The sequence below is a fragment of the Sus scrofa genome, chromosome 12 (genome assembly GCF_054392235.1).
Source record: "Sus scrofa isolate SSC_HxYL_T2T_F1_AM1 chromosome 12, Sscrofa_HxYL_maternal_Yorkshire_Landrace_v2.0, whole genome shotgun sequence".
NCBI classification, from domain to species: Eukaryota; Metazoa; Chordata; class Mammalia; order Artiodactyla; family Suidae; genus Sus; species Sus scrofa.
In genome coordinates, this window is record NC_139394.1 from 1314023 (window position 1) to 1332500 (window position 18478).

Consider the following 18478-nt stretch of genomic DNA (forward strand, 5'->3'; position numbering starts at 1 on the left):
GTGCCCCCATGTCTATGGACGTGCCTGATGGTGTCTGCAGGAGAGGCTTTGGAGACTCTTGTGTCACGGTTGTGCTGGACAGGGCCCCAGGCACCACATCACTGCTCCACGGGACAGAAGTGGGGTGCGCCTGGACTCAGCCTCACTCGTAAACCCCCTGCCAGGGTCTGGTTCTGGAAGGGGAGCCTCTGTGAGGCTTGGGGGCCGCAGAGGACGGGGTTCACAGCGCCCACAGGCAGGTCCTGGCACAGCGGCAGGACGAGCGGGAGGCCGACCCTGCCTGAGGTCTGGGACCCGGTGTTCCAGGTGCCTGTGCGCTCAGCCCTGCCGTGGAGCGCAGCGGAGTTTCCGTCCTGTTACTGCTTTCTGTGGTAAATGCCTTCTCTAGGGAGTCTGTTTTCCCGTCTCAGGGAGAAATCCCTGGCGTCCGAAAGGGTGTTGTCTTCATCTGCTTGCGCGTCGTCTGTCTTCCGCTTTGGGGTACAGGTTCCCTTTCTGCCAGCCTTCTGTTCATCTTGTACCCCCGGGCCCCGGGCACTCGGCGCAGTGCTGGGTGCGCAGGTGGTGCCGGCAAGACTCCTCGGATGGAAGAGCTCTGCTCGTGAGCCCTGGTCTCCGGCCGGCAGTGCCGGGGCGGGCCTCGGCCACGTGGATTGAGAGTGGCCTGGCCGATGCTGTCGCTGAGGAGCCGACTCTCGTGGGAGCAAAGGCCTGGCTCCCAGGAGTCTCCTCGGGGTGTTACTCTTTTTTTTTTTTAAATTATTCTATTTTATTTTATTTTATTATTTTATTTTTGTCTTTTTACGGCTGCACCTGCGGCACACGGAGGTTCCCAGGCTAGGGGTCCAATCGGAGCTGCAGCCGCCGGCCTCCGCCACAGCCACAGCCACGCCAGATCCGAGCCACATCTGCGACCTACTCCACAGCTCACAGCAACACCGGACCCTGGACCCACTGAGCGAGGGCAGGGGTGGAACCCGCAACCTCGTGGTTCCCAGCTGGATTCGTTTCCGCTGCGCCCCGACGGGAACTCCTCGGGGTGCTCCAGGCGGAAGGCAGAGGACACGCAGCGTCCGTTTCAGCAAGGGACTCAGAAGGCATCTCTCTCTTTCGGGCAGGTTGGCTGGATATTTACAGACCTTGTCTCCGAAGACGCCCGGAAGGGCACCGTGCGCTACAGTCGGAACAAGGTGAGAGGGGCCGGGAGTGCGGGCTGGGCCGCAGCTTGTTACAGACCCGCGCCGGGCCTCACGCCCAGGCGCCTCGGCCCGGCGCTCGCTACGACCACGCTGTTTTCAGCACAGCGTTCTTGGTGGAGGAAGGCCGGTCTGTCCGCTCTGTCTGTTTTCCTTCATAAACTGGTGCTCTGGGGAGGCCGGCCGTGCGGGTGGGTTGCCTCCTGCTTCCAGCCTCACTGGTTGCGAGTGGTTTTGGTGCAGAGTCTGTAACAGGTCCTTGTCTCGCGGCAGTTTTGGCACGTGCCGGTTTAGCTGTTAACGTTTCTAGAGAAGAAACGGAGGCGTATCTTGACGTGCGGCTGTGAACCTTGACCTGCTGGTTGTCTTTCTCAGGACACCTACTTCCTGAGTTCGGAGGAATGTATCACTGCGGGAGACTTCCAGAACAAGCACCCCAACGTGTGCCGGCTCTCCCCAGACGGGCATTTTGGATCCAAGTTTGTTACTGCCGTGGCTACAGGTATCCTCATGCAGTAGCTTCGCGCTCTTCACTTAGTTTCAGTAGGTTTTCTTTTTCTTATTTTTAGGGCCACGCCTGTGGTACAGGGAGGTTGCCAGGCTAGGGGTCGAATAGGAGCTGCGTGCACTCCTGGTGTATACACCACAGCCAGAGCAGCAAGGGATCCGAGCTGCACCTGCGACCCACACCCAGCGCACGGCAACACCGGATCCTCACGCCACTGAGCGAGCCCAGGGATCGAACCTGCATCCTCGTGGATACCAGTTGGGTTCTTAACCCGCTGAGCCACAATGGGAACTCCCTCAGTAGGTTTCCTTGATGGGCCTGTCAGAAGATTCTTCTTTTTGGCAAAACTTCCAGGCTCTTAGCCTGGCCCTCCTCTAGTCCACTCTTGGCCTCTTCAGTTGGTTCACTTGTGTCTGGATCTGAGTTCAGGCTGCCTTTGACCCTTTGTGGGAACCAAGAGTGACCCTGTCAGGCTATGCAGGAGAAAAGGGATTTCCTGTTTCTGTTCCTTGTGATTTATGAGTGGGAGAGTCATTTTTAAGAAAACGTTTCCTTAAAGCTTCTTGGGCAGTGGTGTGTGTGTGTGAGAGAGAGAGAGAGAGATCGTGTGTGTTCTTGTGTACATGATGTGCGTTGTGAATGTGTAAAGACGGAAGACCGTGGCCTATGAAAAGGTGCCGCCAGACCTCTCAGGACATGCTGGAAACGCTGTCCTACAGGGAAGCCAGGCGCAGGACCCCATCATTTAAAGGGAGGAGGGGACTGAAACTCGCAGAAGCAATTCATAAAAGCAGTCTCGGCGTTCCCGGGTAAGGCTCTGGTGCTGCCAGTGCTGGGGCTCAGGTTCGGTCCCTGGCCAGGGGACCTCTGTGTGCCGCAGGCGTGGTCAGAAAACCCGAGCAAACCCAGCCGATCTCTTTGCTCAGTTGTTTAAAGTGAATACTAGCCTCGATCCTGTGAAGATTTGGTTTCTGCCTCAGAGATAATTGAGTTTGTTCATGGCAACCATCCTTCCTCTAGTTCAAAAGCCAGTTTACAAACAGCCCAGGCGTGGAAGCAACTAGCTGCCTGTCAGTCCTGGTCGAGCGTGCCACCACCGCCCCAGGAACCGCAAAGGAAAGAGCTGGTCGGCCAGGCACCCCTGCGGCACGTGGGAGGTCCCGGGGCCAGGGCTCGAAACAGTCCAGTCTGATCCCCGATGGTCACACAGGTGTGCAGGGGACACTCAAGGCCCGTGGGATGGGGAACAGTTCCTGGCTCTGCGGGATCCGCCCCCAAACACAGCAAGCCGGCTGGCATCTTCTAACCCAGCCCGCTGCCCCCTTCACCGAAATCACACGAGTCACTGCCCCGGGTTTCCAGCGCTGCTCCTCGAGAGAGCTGCTGTTTTCAGCTGCCACGGGCTCCCCTGGTCACCTAGCCCTTGGAATTCCTGTTTCTGCGGGAATCATTGGATGGGCCAAAAGAACTGGCACGTTTGTAGGATTATAAATCGTTCCTAACTCGGGCTGCCTGTGCTTTGAGTGCTTGAGTTATCGAGTCACACCTCTTGATGGAGGGTGGAAATTACAGCTTGGCCATGGGATTTTTGCCTCTGCAATCGGCACGTCCCTGAAAGGTTTTACAGCGGTGGTCAGTGAACCACTTAACTCCGAATCAGACTTGCGGTCAGAGTCCTCTGGCGTCCGTGCTGAGCCGTCCTTCGGCAGCTCTGGCAGATGCTCAGGCCCCCGACCCCCTTCCCCGGGCAGCGAGGGGAGGTGTCCCTGGGTGTTGGATCCTCTGCCTCCAGACCAGGTGGGCTCTCCCCTGTCAGTGCTTCGCCCGCAGCACTCGAGCAGGGCTTGTGGCCGTCTCCCAGGAGCCTGCCCGATTCTGAGCGAGCCGTTGCCCGTGGAGCCTGTTGGAAGGGCTGCAGCGGCATCTCAGCGTCCTGCCTCCGGGCGCTCAGCACTGCCGTCGGAGGGTTCTGCCGCCCACCCAGACCCACTCCCCCACACGGGCTCTGCGGCCCCGGGCGGGCGCCGCCGGGGCTTGTTTGTACGTCCCTTGTGCATTCAGTCACAGGTCTGTCTCTGTCTCTCTCTCGCGCAGGAGGCCCCGACAACCAGGTGCACTTCGAGGGCTACCAGGTGTCGAATCAGTGCATGGCGCTGGTCCGGGACGAGTGCCTGCTGCCCTGCAAGGACGCCCCGGAGCTCGGCTACGCCAAGGAGTCCAGCAGCGAGCAGTACGTGCCGGATGTGTTTTACAAGGTAACGTGCGACGGTTCCGAAAGCCTGGAGTGCGGCGGAGCGCTGCGGGCGTGGGCCTGTCCTGCCCGTTGCGACCTGCGCCGTGTTCTGGCCCTTGAGCCAGGGGCCAGCCCGGTTGTCTGGAGCCCCGCCCGTGGATGAAGGGGTCCTTGCACCTGTCAGCTCCCCGGGCCTCTGCGGCGTCAGGGTGACAGGCAGCCGTGCGAGTGACGCACGCTGGGAGCACCGGGCCCAGACCGCGTCGTCGCTGCCCCTCAGGACGTCAGCGGGAGGAAGGCTGGAGCTTCGGGGCCCAGGCTGCGGCTCACCGCTCAGACAGACGGTCGTTTCCCGTGACGACAAGTGTGCTCTGGTTTGAACGTGTCGCGTTGGGTGCTTCCTGCGGGGCGGGAGGGAAGGCAGCTGTCACCTCTGTGTCCCCGTCTGCAGTGTGACTTGTCAGGCTGGCTGCTTTTCCACCCTGCCTTGTCACTGCTCTTACCAGGGGATTGTGACCTGCCTGCCTGGGTGTCCGCTCACGCATCCCGTTGGCCTCCTGGGTCCTGTGGGCTGATCGTGTCGGGTTTGGGCTGCCGGGTATGTTTTCTGGTGCAGACTTGGCGGCTGCAGGACAGCCCCCAGCTGCCCCACCGCTCCGCTCCGTGCGTGGGGATCCGGGCGGTCGTGGTGTCGACTGGGGCTTCCATCTCCCGTGAGGCGCCAGGCCTTTGGCAGCTTTTGGCTCCCAGGGCCCATGGCTGTCCCCAGCCCGAAGGAGCGTCGCCCTGGCTCCACCATCGCCGCCAGCACCAGCTGGCGAGGGCTCTTGTCTGACTTGGCCCATCCGGGTGACCCAAGGTCATCTCCTGGTTCGGAGGTCAGCTGCTGAGTGCCCGATGGCTCCCGCAGGAGCCCCTTGGCCGCGCAGGGCCGTGATTTCTCCTCCGGGCCCAGCTCTGGGCACTGGGGCAGGAGATACCTCAGGGGCACTCTGGGACTGCTGCGCTCAGTGTGGGGCTGTGTCCTTTCCCTGGGGCCTCAGTCACCGTCCGTCTGGCTGCGGGACAGTGACCGCAGCTCCGCCGCTCGGGCTGTTCTCTCCCGCTGCATCCCGGGTGGTGTCCGTCGCTTCCTCAGGCTCCTTTGCTCTTCCTTCTCTCGGGCCCATCCCGTCTCATGGCTGCTCATCCCGCACCTTGTGGTTTCACCGCGAGACGTGGGGTTTGTTTCCATGCCTCCCGCGTTTGAGCGTAGCGTTTTGAACGTGTGGCAGACTGTTACAGGGACTGTTTCCCTGTCCCTCTGCAGATCCTCCGTCATTTCCAGGTCAGTTCTGATGGGCCGGCCCTCCCCCAGTCGTGGGTGTAATCCTGTTAAAGGCCCCGCGTCCACCGATGCGTCGTCGGTGGGTTTGCAGTTGCCGTCACATCGTCCGTCTTTCCTCCCCGCGTGTTGGGCGCGTTTTGTCCTCTGCGGGTCGTGTTTGTTAAAATCATAAAAGCAGAGGCCCTTTCCACCGGGAGGGCTTCCCCTTCCGCTGGTGGGAACTGGGGTGGCGGGCTCTCCGCCTCCGTGGAGACCTGCTTATCCGGCGGGATCTGCTCGCACCTGACTGCGGCCTTTTCACGGAGCGCGGTCTTCCAGGGTTTCCACACGCGTCTGGTGAGCCTTGTGAGGTCACAGCCAGCCTTAAGTCTTTGGCCACTCAGCCCCGAAAGGCCAGGGGAGGTTCTGTCCAGCCCTTAAGGCGTTTTCGGCTTGGCCGTTGCCTCCTGCGGTTTAGACACGTGGGCCCCTTGCACCTCAAAAGTGGGGCATTACCTGAGGGGAGGCTGGCCGTGGGCTTGCAGCCCGCGCCCCCGTGTTGCGGCCCCAGGCCTGTGTGAAAGCCACGGTCTCTGCTGGTTTCTTCCTTTCCAGCGGGCACCGCCAGCCGGGCGGGCAGAGCCTGTGTGCAGCCCCATGCGCCCTGGGGTCACGAGAGTCTCCACAGCGAAGCTCAGGCTCTGTGTCACTGATCACTCTGGGTTTTCTTTCTTTCTTTCCTTTTCTGTCTTTCGTCTTTTTAGAGTCGCACCCATGGCATATGCCGCAGCAGTGCCAGATCCCAGCAGCATCTGCGACCCACACCACAACTCGGGGCAATGCCGGGTCATGTGTAGGGACTGGGGCGCGGGTCAGGCCCAGGCCAGGCTCCACGAGGGCCCGGGGAAGTGTCGCTGGGGTCGTAAGCACCCGACAGGTGCCCTGTGGGTGCTCGTCCTCCAAAAAGACTTCGTCCTGAGAAGTCGGTCTTTCTTGCTTCACCCTGTGAGGCTCCGACTGCACTGCTAGTTTTCACTCGGCGCCTCCTTGCGGGTCCTTTGAGGAGGAGGGCAGCGCACCCAGGGCCCAGCAGCCCTTTCCTCCGCCAGATGGGGCCACCCCTGTTGTCCCAGCACAGGGCCCTTTGAGCTAAAAGACAGAGACCCTTGGGTTTCTTGTCGACCTTTCCAGACACGGCCGCTAGCAGGTAGCGAGGCACCGGGGGCCGTGATTTCTGACTGTTGCAGGTGGAGGTAAAACTGCTGACGCTCTGGCGGCGGCCAGAGCTACGATCCAGATGTCTCCTTGCCAGCGCATTCCGCCTGACGGGCGCCAACGCCCATAACAAGCGATTGCCTTTTAAAATGGTGTCTGGGGCTCGGGCTCGGCCGGCAGGAGCCTTCGCGGGAAGGCCTGGGGCGAGGTGGAAGGCACCTGTCTCTCCTCCAGGGAAGAGGGGGCGGTGCCGCACCTTCATTTGCCGGGGGCAGAAGGGCGCAGCGGGGTGGTCCAACCCGAAAGAATCAGTAGCATGGCACACACGGAAGAGAGGGATGCATTTAACGGGAAACGTCCCTAGAGGGGGGAGTAACGCCAGCAGGTGCGGGGAGGAGGTCTGCGTGTTAATAGCGCTTAATTCGATTTGAAGACGAATCCCAGGCGGGCTCCCTCCGCGTGAGCTGTTGTAGGTTGTTTCTTGGGGGGCAGGCGTGCGTTTTTGGAGATGGTGAGTTAGCCGACTGGAAATGAGTCCCGCTTCCCACCACGTCTCCTCCAACGAGAAACGGCCTCTCCTGGGACCCCAGGACCCGTCTAGGAGCCTCACGTCAGGGCTGCTGCCGCCCGTAGAGGCGGTGGAGCCACGGAGAGCCGGCCCAGCCTGCCTGCTGCAGGAAGGAGCCCACGGAAGCCCCAGGGAGGCCGGCCCTGATGGAAGGGCTGGAAGCAGGCCACATTTCCAGGAACAGGTCCTGGTGGCGCGCGTGTGTCTTGGGTAGCGAGGCGGGGGGGGGGGGACCGTGGTCCGGGAGGCAGAGGGGCGGGGTCCTGCCGGCAGGTCTCGGGGCTGCGGACAGAGCGGCTGCGAAGCCGGCGTGCGCGAGGAGCAGCTGCGCTGCTGAGGGAAGGAGCGCCCCGGTAGGGGTGGGCCTGCTGGAGCCTGGGACGGCTGGGGAAGGTGGCCCACCAGACCCTCCGACATCCCCGAAGGTGCGCTGTGCCCAGGCGGCCTCGCGTCACCCGCGCACCTTCGTAAATGTAAACGCGATCGGGCGCCGCGGCTGTGGGATTTGTGTATGACTCGGCGAATGATTTCTGTGATGGCAAGTGATGACTTAGAGGGAAAATATGACCCCTTTTGCAGAACTTTTAATGGAAAGCGCCGGTTTTTATGAATTTATTTCTAGAGCTCTGTTTGACATAAATCAGATCTAATTGTCATCTTATGATTAATGAACGTATGCTGGCCGTTTTCCCCGTAATTAAACTCTATGCTCCGTGCATCTGACAAAGCAGAACACGTTTAGACTCTGACAGATGGGTGGTGGGAGGTCCCGTGTCCGCGTGCGTGTGCGTGTGTGTATTTTATTAATGCACAGGGGTTAAGTTTCCATGAAGTTGAGGTTTCAGAGATGTAAGGTTAAGAGTTCGCATTCAGGAGTTCCCGCTGTGGCGCAGCGGAAATGAATCTGACTAGCATCCGTGAGGTTGCAGGTTCGATCCCTGGCCTTGCTCAGTGGGTTAAGGATCCAGCGTTGCCATGAGCTGTGGTGTAGGTTGCAGACACGGCTCGGATCCAGCATTCCTGTGGCTGTGGTGTAGGCCGGCAGCTGCAGCTCCGATTCGACCCCTACCCTGGGAACCTCCACATGCTGCAGGTTCGGCCCTAAAAAGCAAAAAAGTTAGTTGTAGCATTCAGGTGTGAGGCTAAGCGCCTCCCGAGGAAGGGGCCTGGAGGTGGCCCGCGGGGGTGGGAGCCCTGTGTCTGTGTCTCCCGCAGCTTTAGCACCAGGCGGATGAGGTGGCTGAGGACGGGTCTGGGAGGCGCTTTCTCTGCAGAGACCCCGGCCAACCCTGGCCTAAAGCAAGGCTGTTCTGCCGGGTTGTGTTCGCGTCGAGAGCTCCAGGCGACGGTGGAAGGTGGATTCATTGCCAGAAGGGGCCCATTTTCCTCTCTACTTGTTACTCACTTCGACAAGAATTGTAGTCGTGCAAGAGGGGACCAGATGGGTGGAAGGAGACCCTGTCGCAGGGCAGCCGCCGGGACTCACGCCCAGACCTCCTCTCGTGTTTCAGGACATAGACAAGTTCGGCAACGAGATCACGCAGCTGGCCCGCCCCCTGCCCGTGGAGTACCTGATCATAGACGTAAGCGTGCCATCTCCCTCTCCCCGGGGCCAGGACAGCAGGCGGGGTGGCCTTGCGAGGGCGCGGGCGCTTGAGCGCCTGCCCCCCTGCCTGGCCCAGGACGGGCCCCAGAGGTGCATGCATCACCGAGCCGCTGGTGGCTCTGAAAGGCTCCAAATCTTAGGGCTCTTCCTTTCAGCTTGTCTCTTATTTCCTTAAAAACAACTTAAGGGGGTAAGTGCAGGGGAGGACCGCCTCTCCCTGCTCCCTGTGCGGCTGCCACCCCGGCACAGCTGCGCTGCCACAGCCGGGCTCGTGGTGGGCCACGACTCTGTCCCTGAGTGCAGGGGGCTGTGGTCTCGCGGGAGCACTCCAGGAGCTGAGAAGGCCCCTGGTACCCACACACCTTCCCCAAGTCCCAGCTCCGCCCACGGAGACGTGGCCGCAGGGCAGAGGGCACGGAGGCGCTGGTTTCCTCCCTGCTTCCTGCCAGGATGAATTCGGGCTGCATTTGGACTCGGGACGGGCACGTGATTCCGGCTGTGAAGTGTTGTTGCGCTTGGAGCTGCGGATCCCCGTGAGCCAAGCCCGCCAACGCGCCATTCCAACTGACAGCTCCCGAGCCCGCGTTTATCACCGAGGCCGCGAAGGCGTCTGCTCTGAGGCCACCTCGGGGCGATTAGGATGAGAGCAGCTTGATGGGGCGTCCCCTGGCAGGCGTCTGCGCGATGAAAGGCAGCTTCCTGAGCCCTCTCCCAGTGGCCTCCCCGGCCTTTCCTTTCTCAGAGGAGCCAAGTCCTTGCACCCGTGCTCTGCTCGCAGGAGCATCCAGCCCCGCCGCCCGGAGCGCTCCCCTAGGAAGGAGGGGGCAGTGGTGTCCAGACAGGCGCCCAGCTCCTCCCCGGCCCCAGCCCCCTCCTGTCCAGGGCACCTGATGACTTCACATCTTGTGACCGAGTGGCTTCTCGGGCTTCCGTGGGTGCTCAGCTGGTTGACGAGGCGGCCTGGGTTGGGAGAAGGTTTGAGCCCAAGACGAGGTGTTTGGTGCCCTGCATCCTCTGCCTAGGCGTCTGGGATATTCACAGACCCCGTGGGAACCTTGAGTCTGTCGCTCTCCAGGGGCAGCTCCAGGTCCAGCAGACCCTCCCTCTAAGTCCACATTCCCTCACCAGTGGCCGTGTTGCCAGGGCACTGCCGGCTCTGCCTTCCAAAGGGAGGGCCTCCAGCAGGCCACAGGCTCGGCCAGAAGCGCGGCGGCCCCTCTCCCGTCTCTAGAATCGTGGCAGCAGCTGCCACTGAGCCCCCACGTGTGCCGCTCCCTCTGCGGGCTCCTTGTGTCAGAGTGGTAGGCAGCCTCGGGCACGGGCTCTCTGGCTGGCCCCACATCTCTCCGGTGGACGGAGCACGTTCCAGAGGCCACTCCCTGCGGCTCGAGGCCACGTGGTCTCGGCAGTAAAAGCACAGCGGTGCCTGAGTTTGGGAGCAACTGATGGCTCAGCTCCCCTTCACAGCGCTGGCACGGCCACAGCGGGTCCTGGGCCAGCCAGCCTGAAGCAGCTCGCTGCCTTGGCTGATGCAGAAACCAGGCCAGAGCAACGTTTTCATGCTTTAGAAATAGTCCCGGAGGAACCAGAACAGCTACCGTCAATCTGGACGAGGTGTAATCTGCTGCCGCCAGCGTCAGGTTGCAGAGGAGGAGCTGCGCCAGCGAAAGCTGGCAGAGGGCTCCCACTTGGGTGCCTCGCGGGGAGGGCCGTCCCCCGGGAGGGATGAGGAGCGGTTGGTGTTGATTCTTGTACATCTGCCCCGTGCCCGTAGCTTCTATTGATTGTACGTCGGATTTAAGACGCCCTGTCGCTTCTGAGGCGTCTCTGAGCCAGGTGAGGGGCTCGGGCTCCCCTGTGCACCCGAGCTCTTGACGCCACCCTCTTCAGGGGCAGCGGTGCCCTGTGTCCAGCGGCCTTGCCCTTCTTCCTGCCTGGATGTGCCAGCTCCAGGGCACGGAACCTGGAAATGCAGAAGGGCCTCAGCCAGCTCGCTGGAGGGCACTGTGGCCCTCAGAGCCGTCAGGCCCTCTGTTCCTGTGGCTGCGCTCCAGTCCAGCCTGGATGGCAGGAGAGCAGCTGCCTGGGCAGCCGGCCCCGTGCCGCGTACCGCCATCCTAGCGGTCCCTCAAAAGGACCCTTTAGTTTGCCCCCCAGGGTCCAGAGTTGCAGGATTTCCACCTGGGGGCGGTGCTGAGGCTTTGGCATCCCCTTGAGTGTGGACCAGCCAGGACCCCTGCGGGGGGGCGGGGCAGGGAGGGGTGCGCTCAGGGCCCAGCCCCCTGCTGATTTATCATGTGTGTGTGTGTTTTCTTCATTAGATCACGACGACTTTCCCCAAGGATCCAGTTTATACTTTTTCTATTTCGCAAAATCCATTTCCTATTGAAAACCGGGATGTTTTGGGTGAGACGCAGGTGAGCTCTTTGTCCTCAGGAGCACAGTGTAAGTCGCTGCTGCCTGCTCCTCTTGTGTCACTGCTGTGTTTCCCGGGAAGCACCGGGCTTCCTGACTCTTCTCTTTGGCCTTGTGATGGAGCCCAGCGCCAGGCGCCTGCTGAGGGCAGGACCGCGGCCGAGCCTGTGGGCACATCCTCAGGGTCCTCAGGCTGGGGCTTTGCCAGGGGCACCGTTCGGGGCCCGCCGCTGGCCACCTTGTGTCCCCTCCCAGCAGCTCTGCGATGAGGGACGAGCTGTCTCTCGCCACCTCGTCACCCTGCCGTGGCTCGGGCACCGCCCGGGCCACGGGGCCTCACGTGGCCCAGCCTTCAGGGCTCTCGCCTGTCCGCCAGGCCAGGTCGCAGCTGCTGGGCCCCCCTCGTGGGGCCGCCGCGCTGGTGTGCAAACGCGCGTGCTGCGCGCTGCCGCAGTGAGACCGCCTCCCGCACGGTGACTGGCTCACAGGCTGCCGGTGCTCACTTTCCTTGCGGCCCGCCTGCCTGGGTGCTGGGGGTGCAGAGACACTCCGGTCCCGCAGAAAGAGTCAGTGGCACTCTCCACCCGCACACGTCTCCTCCCTGTCCTGTGGCCCAAGATGGACAGCACGGCGAGGCCGTGGCGCGCGTGTAGACAGACAGGGCTCCTCCCGGCCCGCAGAGGCCCTTCCCACCCCAGCGCCCTGGTGGCAAGCATGAGAGTCGCCCAGCCGGGCCGCTTCCCCTCTGGACAAGTCAGGTGTGCTGAGCAGCCACGGCCACAGCTTTGCGGGTGCTGGGCCTTCCTCCGTCCCGGGTCCAGGCGGTGTGGTTCCGGGAGGAGGGAGGGCCGTCCGCCGAGGGCCGAGGCTCCCCGCTCACGTCTGTCCCTCCCCCGACGCCTGTCGCCGTAGGACTTCCACAGCCTGGCCACCTACCTGTCCCAGAGCACCTCGTCCGTCTTCCTGGACACCGTCTCGGACTTCCACCTCCTGCTGTTCCTGGTCACCAATGACGTCATGCCTCTGCAGGTGCGGCCGGCTGGGCTCCTCCTCACAGGGCAGGGCCTTCCGGGCAGCTGGGCCGGGGCCCGCAGCTGGGCCCGTGGGCCTTGAGAGCAGGGCGCTTCCCCGGAGCGTTTGCCCGGGAGCAGCGTGTCCCCTGGTGGCGCAGCTCCGCCGCTTGCTGGAGTCACGGGGACGCGGAGGCCACTCGGCTCCGTGTCCTTCTGGCCAAACCGCAGGCAGAGCTCTGTCGGAGGAGCTTGGGAGTCCCAGCCTCTGCCTCCCCGCGCTCCCGCCTCCCGCGTTAACTCTGCTTCCTCGTCCCGGCCCAGGAGGTTGGCCTGTGCCCAGGCCCGGGCGCACAGCTGCACACTGGCATTTTCCAGACCCTCTGTTGGAGAGACGAGGGCGAGGGCTAGAGATGGCAGCTGCTGCCTGCATGGCCCGGGGCAGTGGGTCCAGCCGGGAGGCCCCTCGCCGGGGCTGTGCCCGGGGGCTCCTCCTTTGGGCCCCTTTTCTGCCTGAGACAACCGCACTTCTGCGAGGCGACAGGGTAGGAAGGAAAGGCCCGCCCCTCCGACTGCTCTTCTGGGCCAGGTGGCCTGGAGCTGTTCTTGTATCCTGCTGGGCTTGTCTGGTGTCTGTGTTTTGTCCCCAAACTTCCCAGGCACACCAAGCTCACTGGCTTTGCCTTCATGTTAAACCCAGAGCGGTGCACCTCCAGCCCCGGGCTTGGCGGCTTCCTGTCCAGTCAGGGAGGGGGTGGAAGCTCAGGGCCTCCTCGCTGGTAACGGGGGGCTGCTTTGCCGTCACCTGTTAGGGAGTGGATCCTGTAGGTGCTGCTTGAGAACCCGGAGAGCTTTCTGAAGCTCATTCTGTGACCCGCTGGTTCTCTGCACGGTGACCCTGGAGGCCTAGGGTGCAGAGTGCACTGACATGCAGACATGAGGCAGAGGACAGGGCCAGCCGGGCTCGAGCGGGGAGGCTGGGCCGTGGTTGCCTGGGGGTGGGGCACCGCCAGCCCCGGGCAGAGAGCGGCACAGGCGCCGGCTCTGGGAAGAAGTCACGCGTCAGCTCAGTGTAGCGCTTACATTTATAGACTTGAGTGCGTGGTGTTTTGTGGTTCCTAGTGACAGCCTGTGAGATTTTTGATGTCTCCTCTAAAGCGTGTCTTCGTGTTGGGGAAAAGAAACTTGGGAGCAGGTCCGTCTCCCATCTGTGAAGCAAGTGGGAACCTTCTTTTTTGGCGTCTGGCAGGACAGCATCAGCTTGCTGCTGGAGGCCGTGAGGACCAGAAATGAGGAGCTGGCCCAGACGTGGAAGAAGTCGGAGCAGTGGGCCACCATCGAGCAGCTGTGCAGTGAGTGCCCTTCCCAGCCCCGCAGACCTGACGCCAGACGTGTTCTGGCCTCACGGGCACTGGAACAAGCACAGACAGGCCTCCAGGATGTTATGCCTGTGTCCCGCCAGCACTCTTGCGGGTGCAGTTCCGCGGGTGTTTATTCACCTGTCGCTTCTCCTCCCGCCCCGCAGGCACCGTCGGCGTGCAGCTTCCCGGCCTCCAGGAGTACGGCGCCGTCGGGGGCCCCACACACGCAGCCTCGGCCGCCATGTGGGCCTGTCAGCACTGCACCTTCATGAACCAGCCTGGCACCGGCCACTGCGAGATGTGCAGCCTCCCCCGGACCTAGGGCTCCCGGGCCCTGCGGGCAGGACGGGCCCAGCCCAGCCCCTCGGAAGCCAGGACCTAGGGCCCCGGGGCCCCACGGCGGGCAGCCCTGAAGGGCTTGGTGGCGATGGCAGTGGCTGCCCTGGGGTCTCCGACCCACGAAGCTTCTCGGCACAGGCTCCCCTGGAAGGAGGGGCCAGGCCGGTGTTCTGCGGCCGAGACGGCCTCCTGGCCAGCCCCGCCTGCACAGGCCGCACGGCCCCCTGCGGCGGGAGGACTAGGTGCCTCTGTGTCATCACCTAGGACCGAGGGGCCGCAGGGCTCGCTGCCGCCACCCAGCTTTCTTTTTTCCTTCCTTTGGGATGCTTTCTGTTCCTGCCTCGCCCATGTTTGGGCTGGGAGCTCTTGGTGGCCTCTGTACCCCGTTGCTCTGGGGCGGGCCCTGCCTGTGGGGGCCACGTCCTCCCCCGGGAGCCGCTGTCTGCTGGGAACGCGTGGCCACGGGCTTGCTGGCCTCCCGTCCCCTTGGCCTGCAGGTAAATCTGCTGCCCGCCCGTTCCTGCTCTCCCCCGGCCTCCGGGGCTTTTAAAGTCTGCATTGGTTGTAATAACAGTTATCAGTAATTCCTGCCCAGAAGACGTATTTATTTTTTTTAAGATAAAAACTCCATAAACAGGGAGTGGGAGAGACTAGTTTCCGCCCTAGCCCTCCTTCAGTGCGTCCCTGTGGGGGCGCGGGGAGCATGAGTGGCCCGGGACCCACCGTCAGGACTCCTCGCAAGTAAACCTCAGTGCCTGAGACTCTCCTGCCAAGCCGCACGACGGTGCCAGCTGCGGACTGGGTGGTCGAGTAGGCCCCCACCCCCCCGGGCGGCCGGTGCCACTGATCAGGCCTGCAGGGGGTGAGCTGGGTGCCCAGGCAGGACCAGAAGCTCTGGGGCCCTGGCCTCTGGCATGGCGACTTGGCCAGGAGGCCAGGTGAGGGAGTAGGAGCTTGTTGTGAGGGCCGCGTGGGACCGCCACCAGCACACCGGAAGGTGGGTGCCGGGCTGAGGTGTGGGTCCAGGCCGTCCCAGGACAAGGCTGCAGTCAGGCCCTGCGCGTGCTCTGGGGTCCCTGGTTCCCTCTGGCTAGGCTCAGGTCCGACCCTTCCCCAGGGAGCTGTGGGCGCCCTGCTGCCTCTTTGCCTTAACAAGAGTCGTAGCTCCAAGCTGCACGACATGCATCTGTGGGAGGCTGGCCCAGACACGAGCTGCTTGGGGACTCTGTGTCTCTGTCTTGGGGGCGAGAGGCAAGCCTGTGTGACCCTCCCTCACCCTTGGTGGGTGTGTTCACCATGGCGGGGGCCGTGCCTGGCGCCTCCAGGAGGTGGGTCACCTGGCGTGGGTCTGGCTGTAGCAGAGGGTCTGTCCTGCAGGGCAGGAGATGCAGAGCAGCCGCTCTCTCCAGCTCACGTGCAGCCACCACCAAGAAGCAGTGGGGACCGGCTGCTCCTGCTGCTGGCAGCCGCCCCGTGGCACTCTGGGCTGTGTCCTTGGCTCCTCGGATGGGCTGTGAGGCTGCAGGGGGGTGGGAGGGCACTAGCCTCAGACTCGCAGCCCCCGTTCCTCCTCTGCTGGCTCTGTCTTTATCCACGGAGCTGGTGTCCTTTTCTCTTCAACCTGTATTCGCCTCACCCTGACCTTCTGGCATCTGCATAGTTGGTTTCCTTTTGTCTTTTAGCTAAAGAAAAAGTACTGTGATTTCTTTGCTTCTGGTTTCGAGTCACTCTTTGTTCAGTAATGCACTTTATTTTATTGTCCAAAGAGTCAGGGCTCAGCCTGAGGGGTGGGAAGCAGCCTGCCACCAGGCCCAGGCCCGGGCAGCTCAGCCACCTCCTGGTGCACGGAGCAGAGGCCCCCAGCCCCACCTGCATCCTCCCTGCCCTTGCGTGGACGTACCCTCTCAGGCCACCAGGCACCATAACCCAGTGGCGGGCGGGGGGCAGTCGGGTGCCGGCCTCTGCCACCCAGCCTACTCCCGGTGCTCCCGCTTGGGGCTTGCAGCTGTGCCTTGGTTGGGTTCACAGTAGCGTTGCCTGGACTCCAGCCCTGCAGTGGAACCAATAAAAGTACCTGAAGCGACTGCCAGCGCCCCTTTGTCCTTCCTGGGCTCCGAGGCCTCTCCTTTCCCAAGCCTCATTGCGCCTACCTCTTTAGGTGACAGGACGACTTTCCCCTCCACGTGTCACTGCCCTGTTTAGACTATTGAAGAGAGACCCCACTCCCCCCTGCCCCCTCCTAGGCGCTGTGCTCCCCACGCAAACATCCATGTGGCTGCTCCTGGGCTCTGCGTGGCGGGTCAGGGGAACGCAGCCAGGCAGCAGGGGATGGATGCCTTCGGGAAGCCCCCAGACTGCACAGGGGTGGGGGGTGAGGCTGGAGATGACTTGCTGCCTGCGCTGAAGCCCCCCTCGTGGAGTGACGGCCAGGGGCCACTCTCCCTGGTGTTCAGGTGCCAGCTCTCACGTGCACCGTACTGCCCACTCTTTTGGCCACTGGCTCACTGCTCCCTGAATACTGGCCACTGCTGCCCGAGGGGCCCTGCCTCAGGGTAAAGCAGCAGGCCTGGCCTGGGCTCTGGACCCGGGGTTTGGGGGCAGCGCTCCACGCTGGCCTCCCATCACATTCCTGAATTTGCCTGCTTTTACTGGCAGTGCCCTGCCGTCTGTGCAGCTCAGGCTGCTGGACTTGGTGGTTCTGTGACGTGATGAGGTTCTGAAACACTCCCTGCGCCCTGGAATCCAGCAAGTGGCGTGTACTGCTTAGAAATGGAACTCGGGGTCCTGGCACATTCAGTGTGTTGGTACATTCACTGTGCTGCCTGTGAGGCAGGCTGGCACAGCCTGTAGCTTCCCTGCGTGTGCTGTGGCCTGGCCCCCTCCCACCCCCTGCCGCTGCCTGGTGGTGGTTTGTTCTTGGGACCGTGACACACAGCCTCCATATGCAGCGTAGAAACTATGCTGCTGTCTCAGGTCTCCTGCCACACACCGGTGCACACCCTCCCGAGAGACCCCTCCACATCACCCCAGAACTGTCTAAGCCCTTTGCTCATGTCTGCAACCCTGGGGGCTGGTATTCAAGGCCCCCTCGCTCTTCAGACTGCTGATGGCCATAAATCTATCACAGAGTGTGGGGCCTGCCTGGCTTGGGGCTGGGAGCCTCATAGTCCCCTTGAGCGGGAGGAAGCGGAACAGGAATGACCCACTGAGCAGTGCCTGGCTCGTCAGGGCTAAACCTGGGATGTAGGTCCGGTGAGCTTAGCCCACTTCCTCCCAGAGCCACGTGGCCCTCTTTTTCGGACATTTCTGACATAGTTCCTTTGATGTTGAGTCTGTGGCCCACAGGGACTGGTGGTCAGAAGACTGGCTGGGGAGTTCCCCCTGTGGCTCAGCGGGTTAAGGGCCTGATGTCTCTGAGGATGCAGGTTCAATCCCTGGCCTCCTTCAGTAGGTTAAGCTTCCAGCATTGTTGCACGTAGCTGTGTGGGTCACAGATGCAGCTTGAATTCGGTGTTGACATGGCTGTGGCATAGGCCCCACCTGCAGCTTCCATCCACCCCTCGCCTGGGAACTTCCAAATGCCGCAGGTACAGCCATTTAAAAAAAAAAAAAAAAAAAAAAAGACCATCTGATAACACTTGTGCACTCTGGGGTGTGGGGGTGGGGGACTCATTTCTAATTTCAAAGGCCAGGTAGGAATAGGTGTCAGAAAAGGTGAAGGACAGACTGCAAATGCCACACTCGTGCTGTGTCCAACCCAGGAACACTGTGGGATTAGAACTTTTGCTACTGGTTCTTTGTGTTTTGCAGGTTTTTGCCTTGGTGAGGTCAGCTTAACTCAAGCTAAGAAAACATTTGGCAGCTGGACCCCCTCAGCTTGCCCTGTCTGGCCACACACTGCAGATGCCTCTCTCACTCATGGATGTCTGGCCTTGGAGACTTTCCCAGTGGCTTCTAGAAGGAGGCTGTGATTGACTGCAGGCACTTCTCAGGGTTGCTCTGGGCCTCTGAGTCTCATCCAGAGAGCTCTTGGGCCCTCTGGTCAGCACCTCTCACCGAAGCCTTGGAAATCAGGGTTGGGAAGGAGAGGTGTTGGGCTCTGCCTTCACCCCAACCCCCAGGCTGATTGCTGATGAGCTGCCCCTCTTCCTGAGATGTGGTCAGGCATTTTCTTTACGCTCCTCTGCCCTCAACCCACAACAACTCTGGCTTACTCTTTGTCCCCACTGGCCAAACCAACGCATCCACAGACAGCATCAAGAGAGGGATACTTCTATCCGTGGTCGCGCTCAGACCCAGCAGTGCCCTGGGGATGTGGCAGGAGTAAGGTGGCTCAGCCGCTCAGAGCCGGAGCCCCAGCGCCGCGGGCGTGGCAAGACGTGAAGCTGTCCGACCCCCTGCTGGGCTTCACAGATCCAACCGCCCGTCGAAACCCTAGAAAGTGGCTTTAGGAGCGGACTGCCCGCTCGGAGGAGACGCGTTCTGATGGCCCCCGCCGTGGGGGAGCCGGCGCGGCCCTCGGAAGCACGGGGGAAGCGCGACGTCGTGGGTTTCCAGGGGAGGCCCGGGGGAGAACGGACGAGCGACAGGGTCAGGGCCTTGGGCTTCCCGCGTTTGGCTTTAAACGCTCTGGACCTTCGCCAAACCGCCCTGAGTCCACGAGCTTTACGCCAGCGGTCTGGCCCTCAGCCCGCTGCGCGGGACTCCGGCCGAGGGCCCAG

The 18478-nt window shown here is 62.2% G+C and overlaps 1 protein-coding gene across 1 annotated transcript in view; it reads left to right on the plus strand.

The window, feature by feature from the left end:
- Window positions 1-15841, plus strand: part of NPLOC4 (NPL4 homolog, ubiquitin recognition factor) — a 34166-nt gene extending 18325 nt beyond the window's left edge. Inside the window, exons 10-17 of the mRNA XM_021066476.2 lie at window positions 1119-1190; window positions 1572-1698; window positions 3799-3959; window positions 8538-8609; window positions 10954-11049; window positions 11960-12076; window positions 13307-13409; window positions 13583-15841. Coding sequence (XP_020922135.1) covers window positions 1119-1190; window positions 1572-1698; window positions 3799-3959; window positions 8538-8609; window positions 10954-11049; window positions 11960-12076; window positions 13307-13409; window positions 13583-13740 — 906 coding nt within the window. The 3' untranslated portion in view covers window positions 13741-15841. The remainder of the gene's footprint in view (window positions 1-1118; window positions 1191-1571; window positions 1699-3798; window positions 3960-8537; window positions 8610-10953; window positions 11050-11959; window positions 12077-13306; window positions 13410-13582) is intronic.
- The last annotated feature ends 2637 nt before the right edge of the window (window positions 15842-18478 follow it).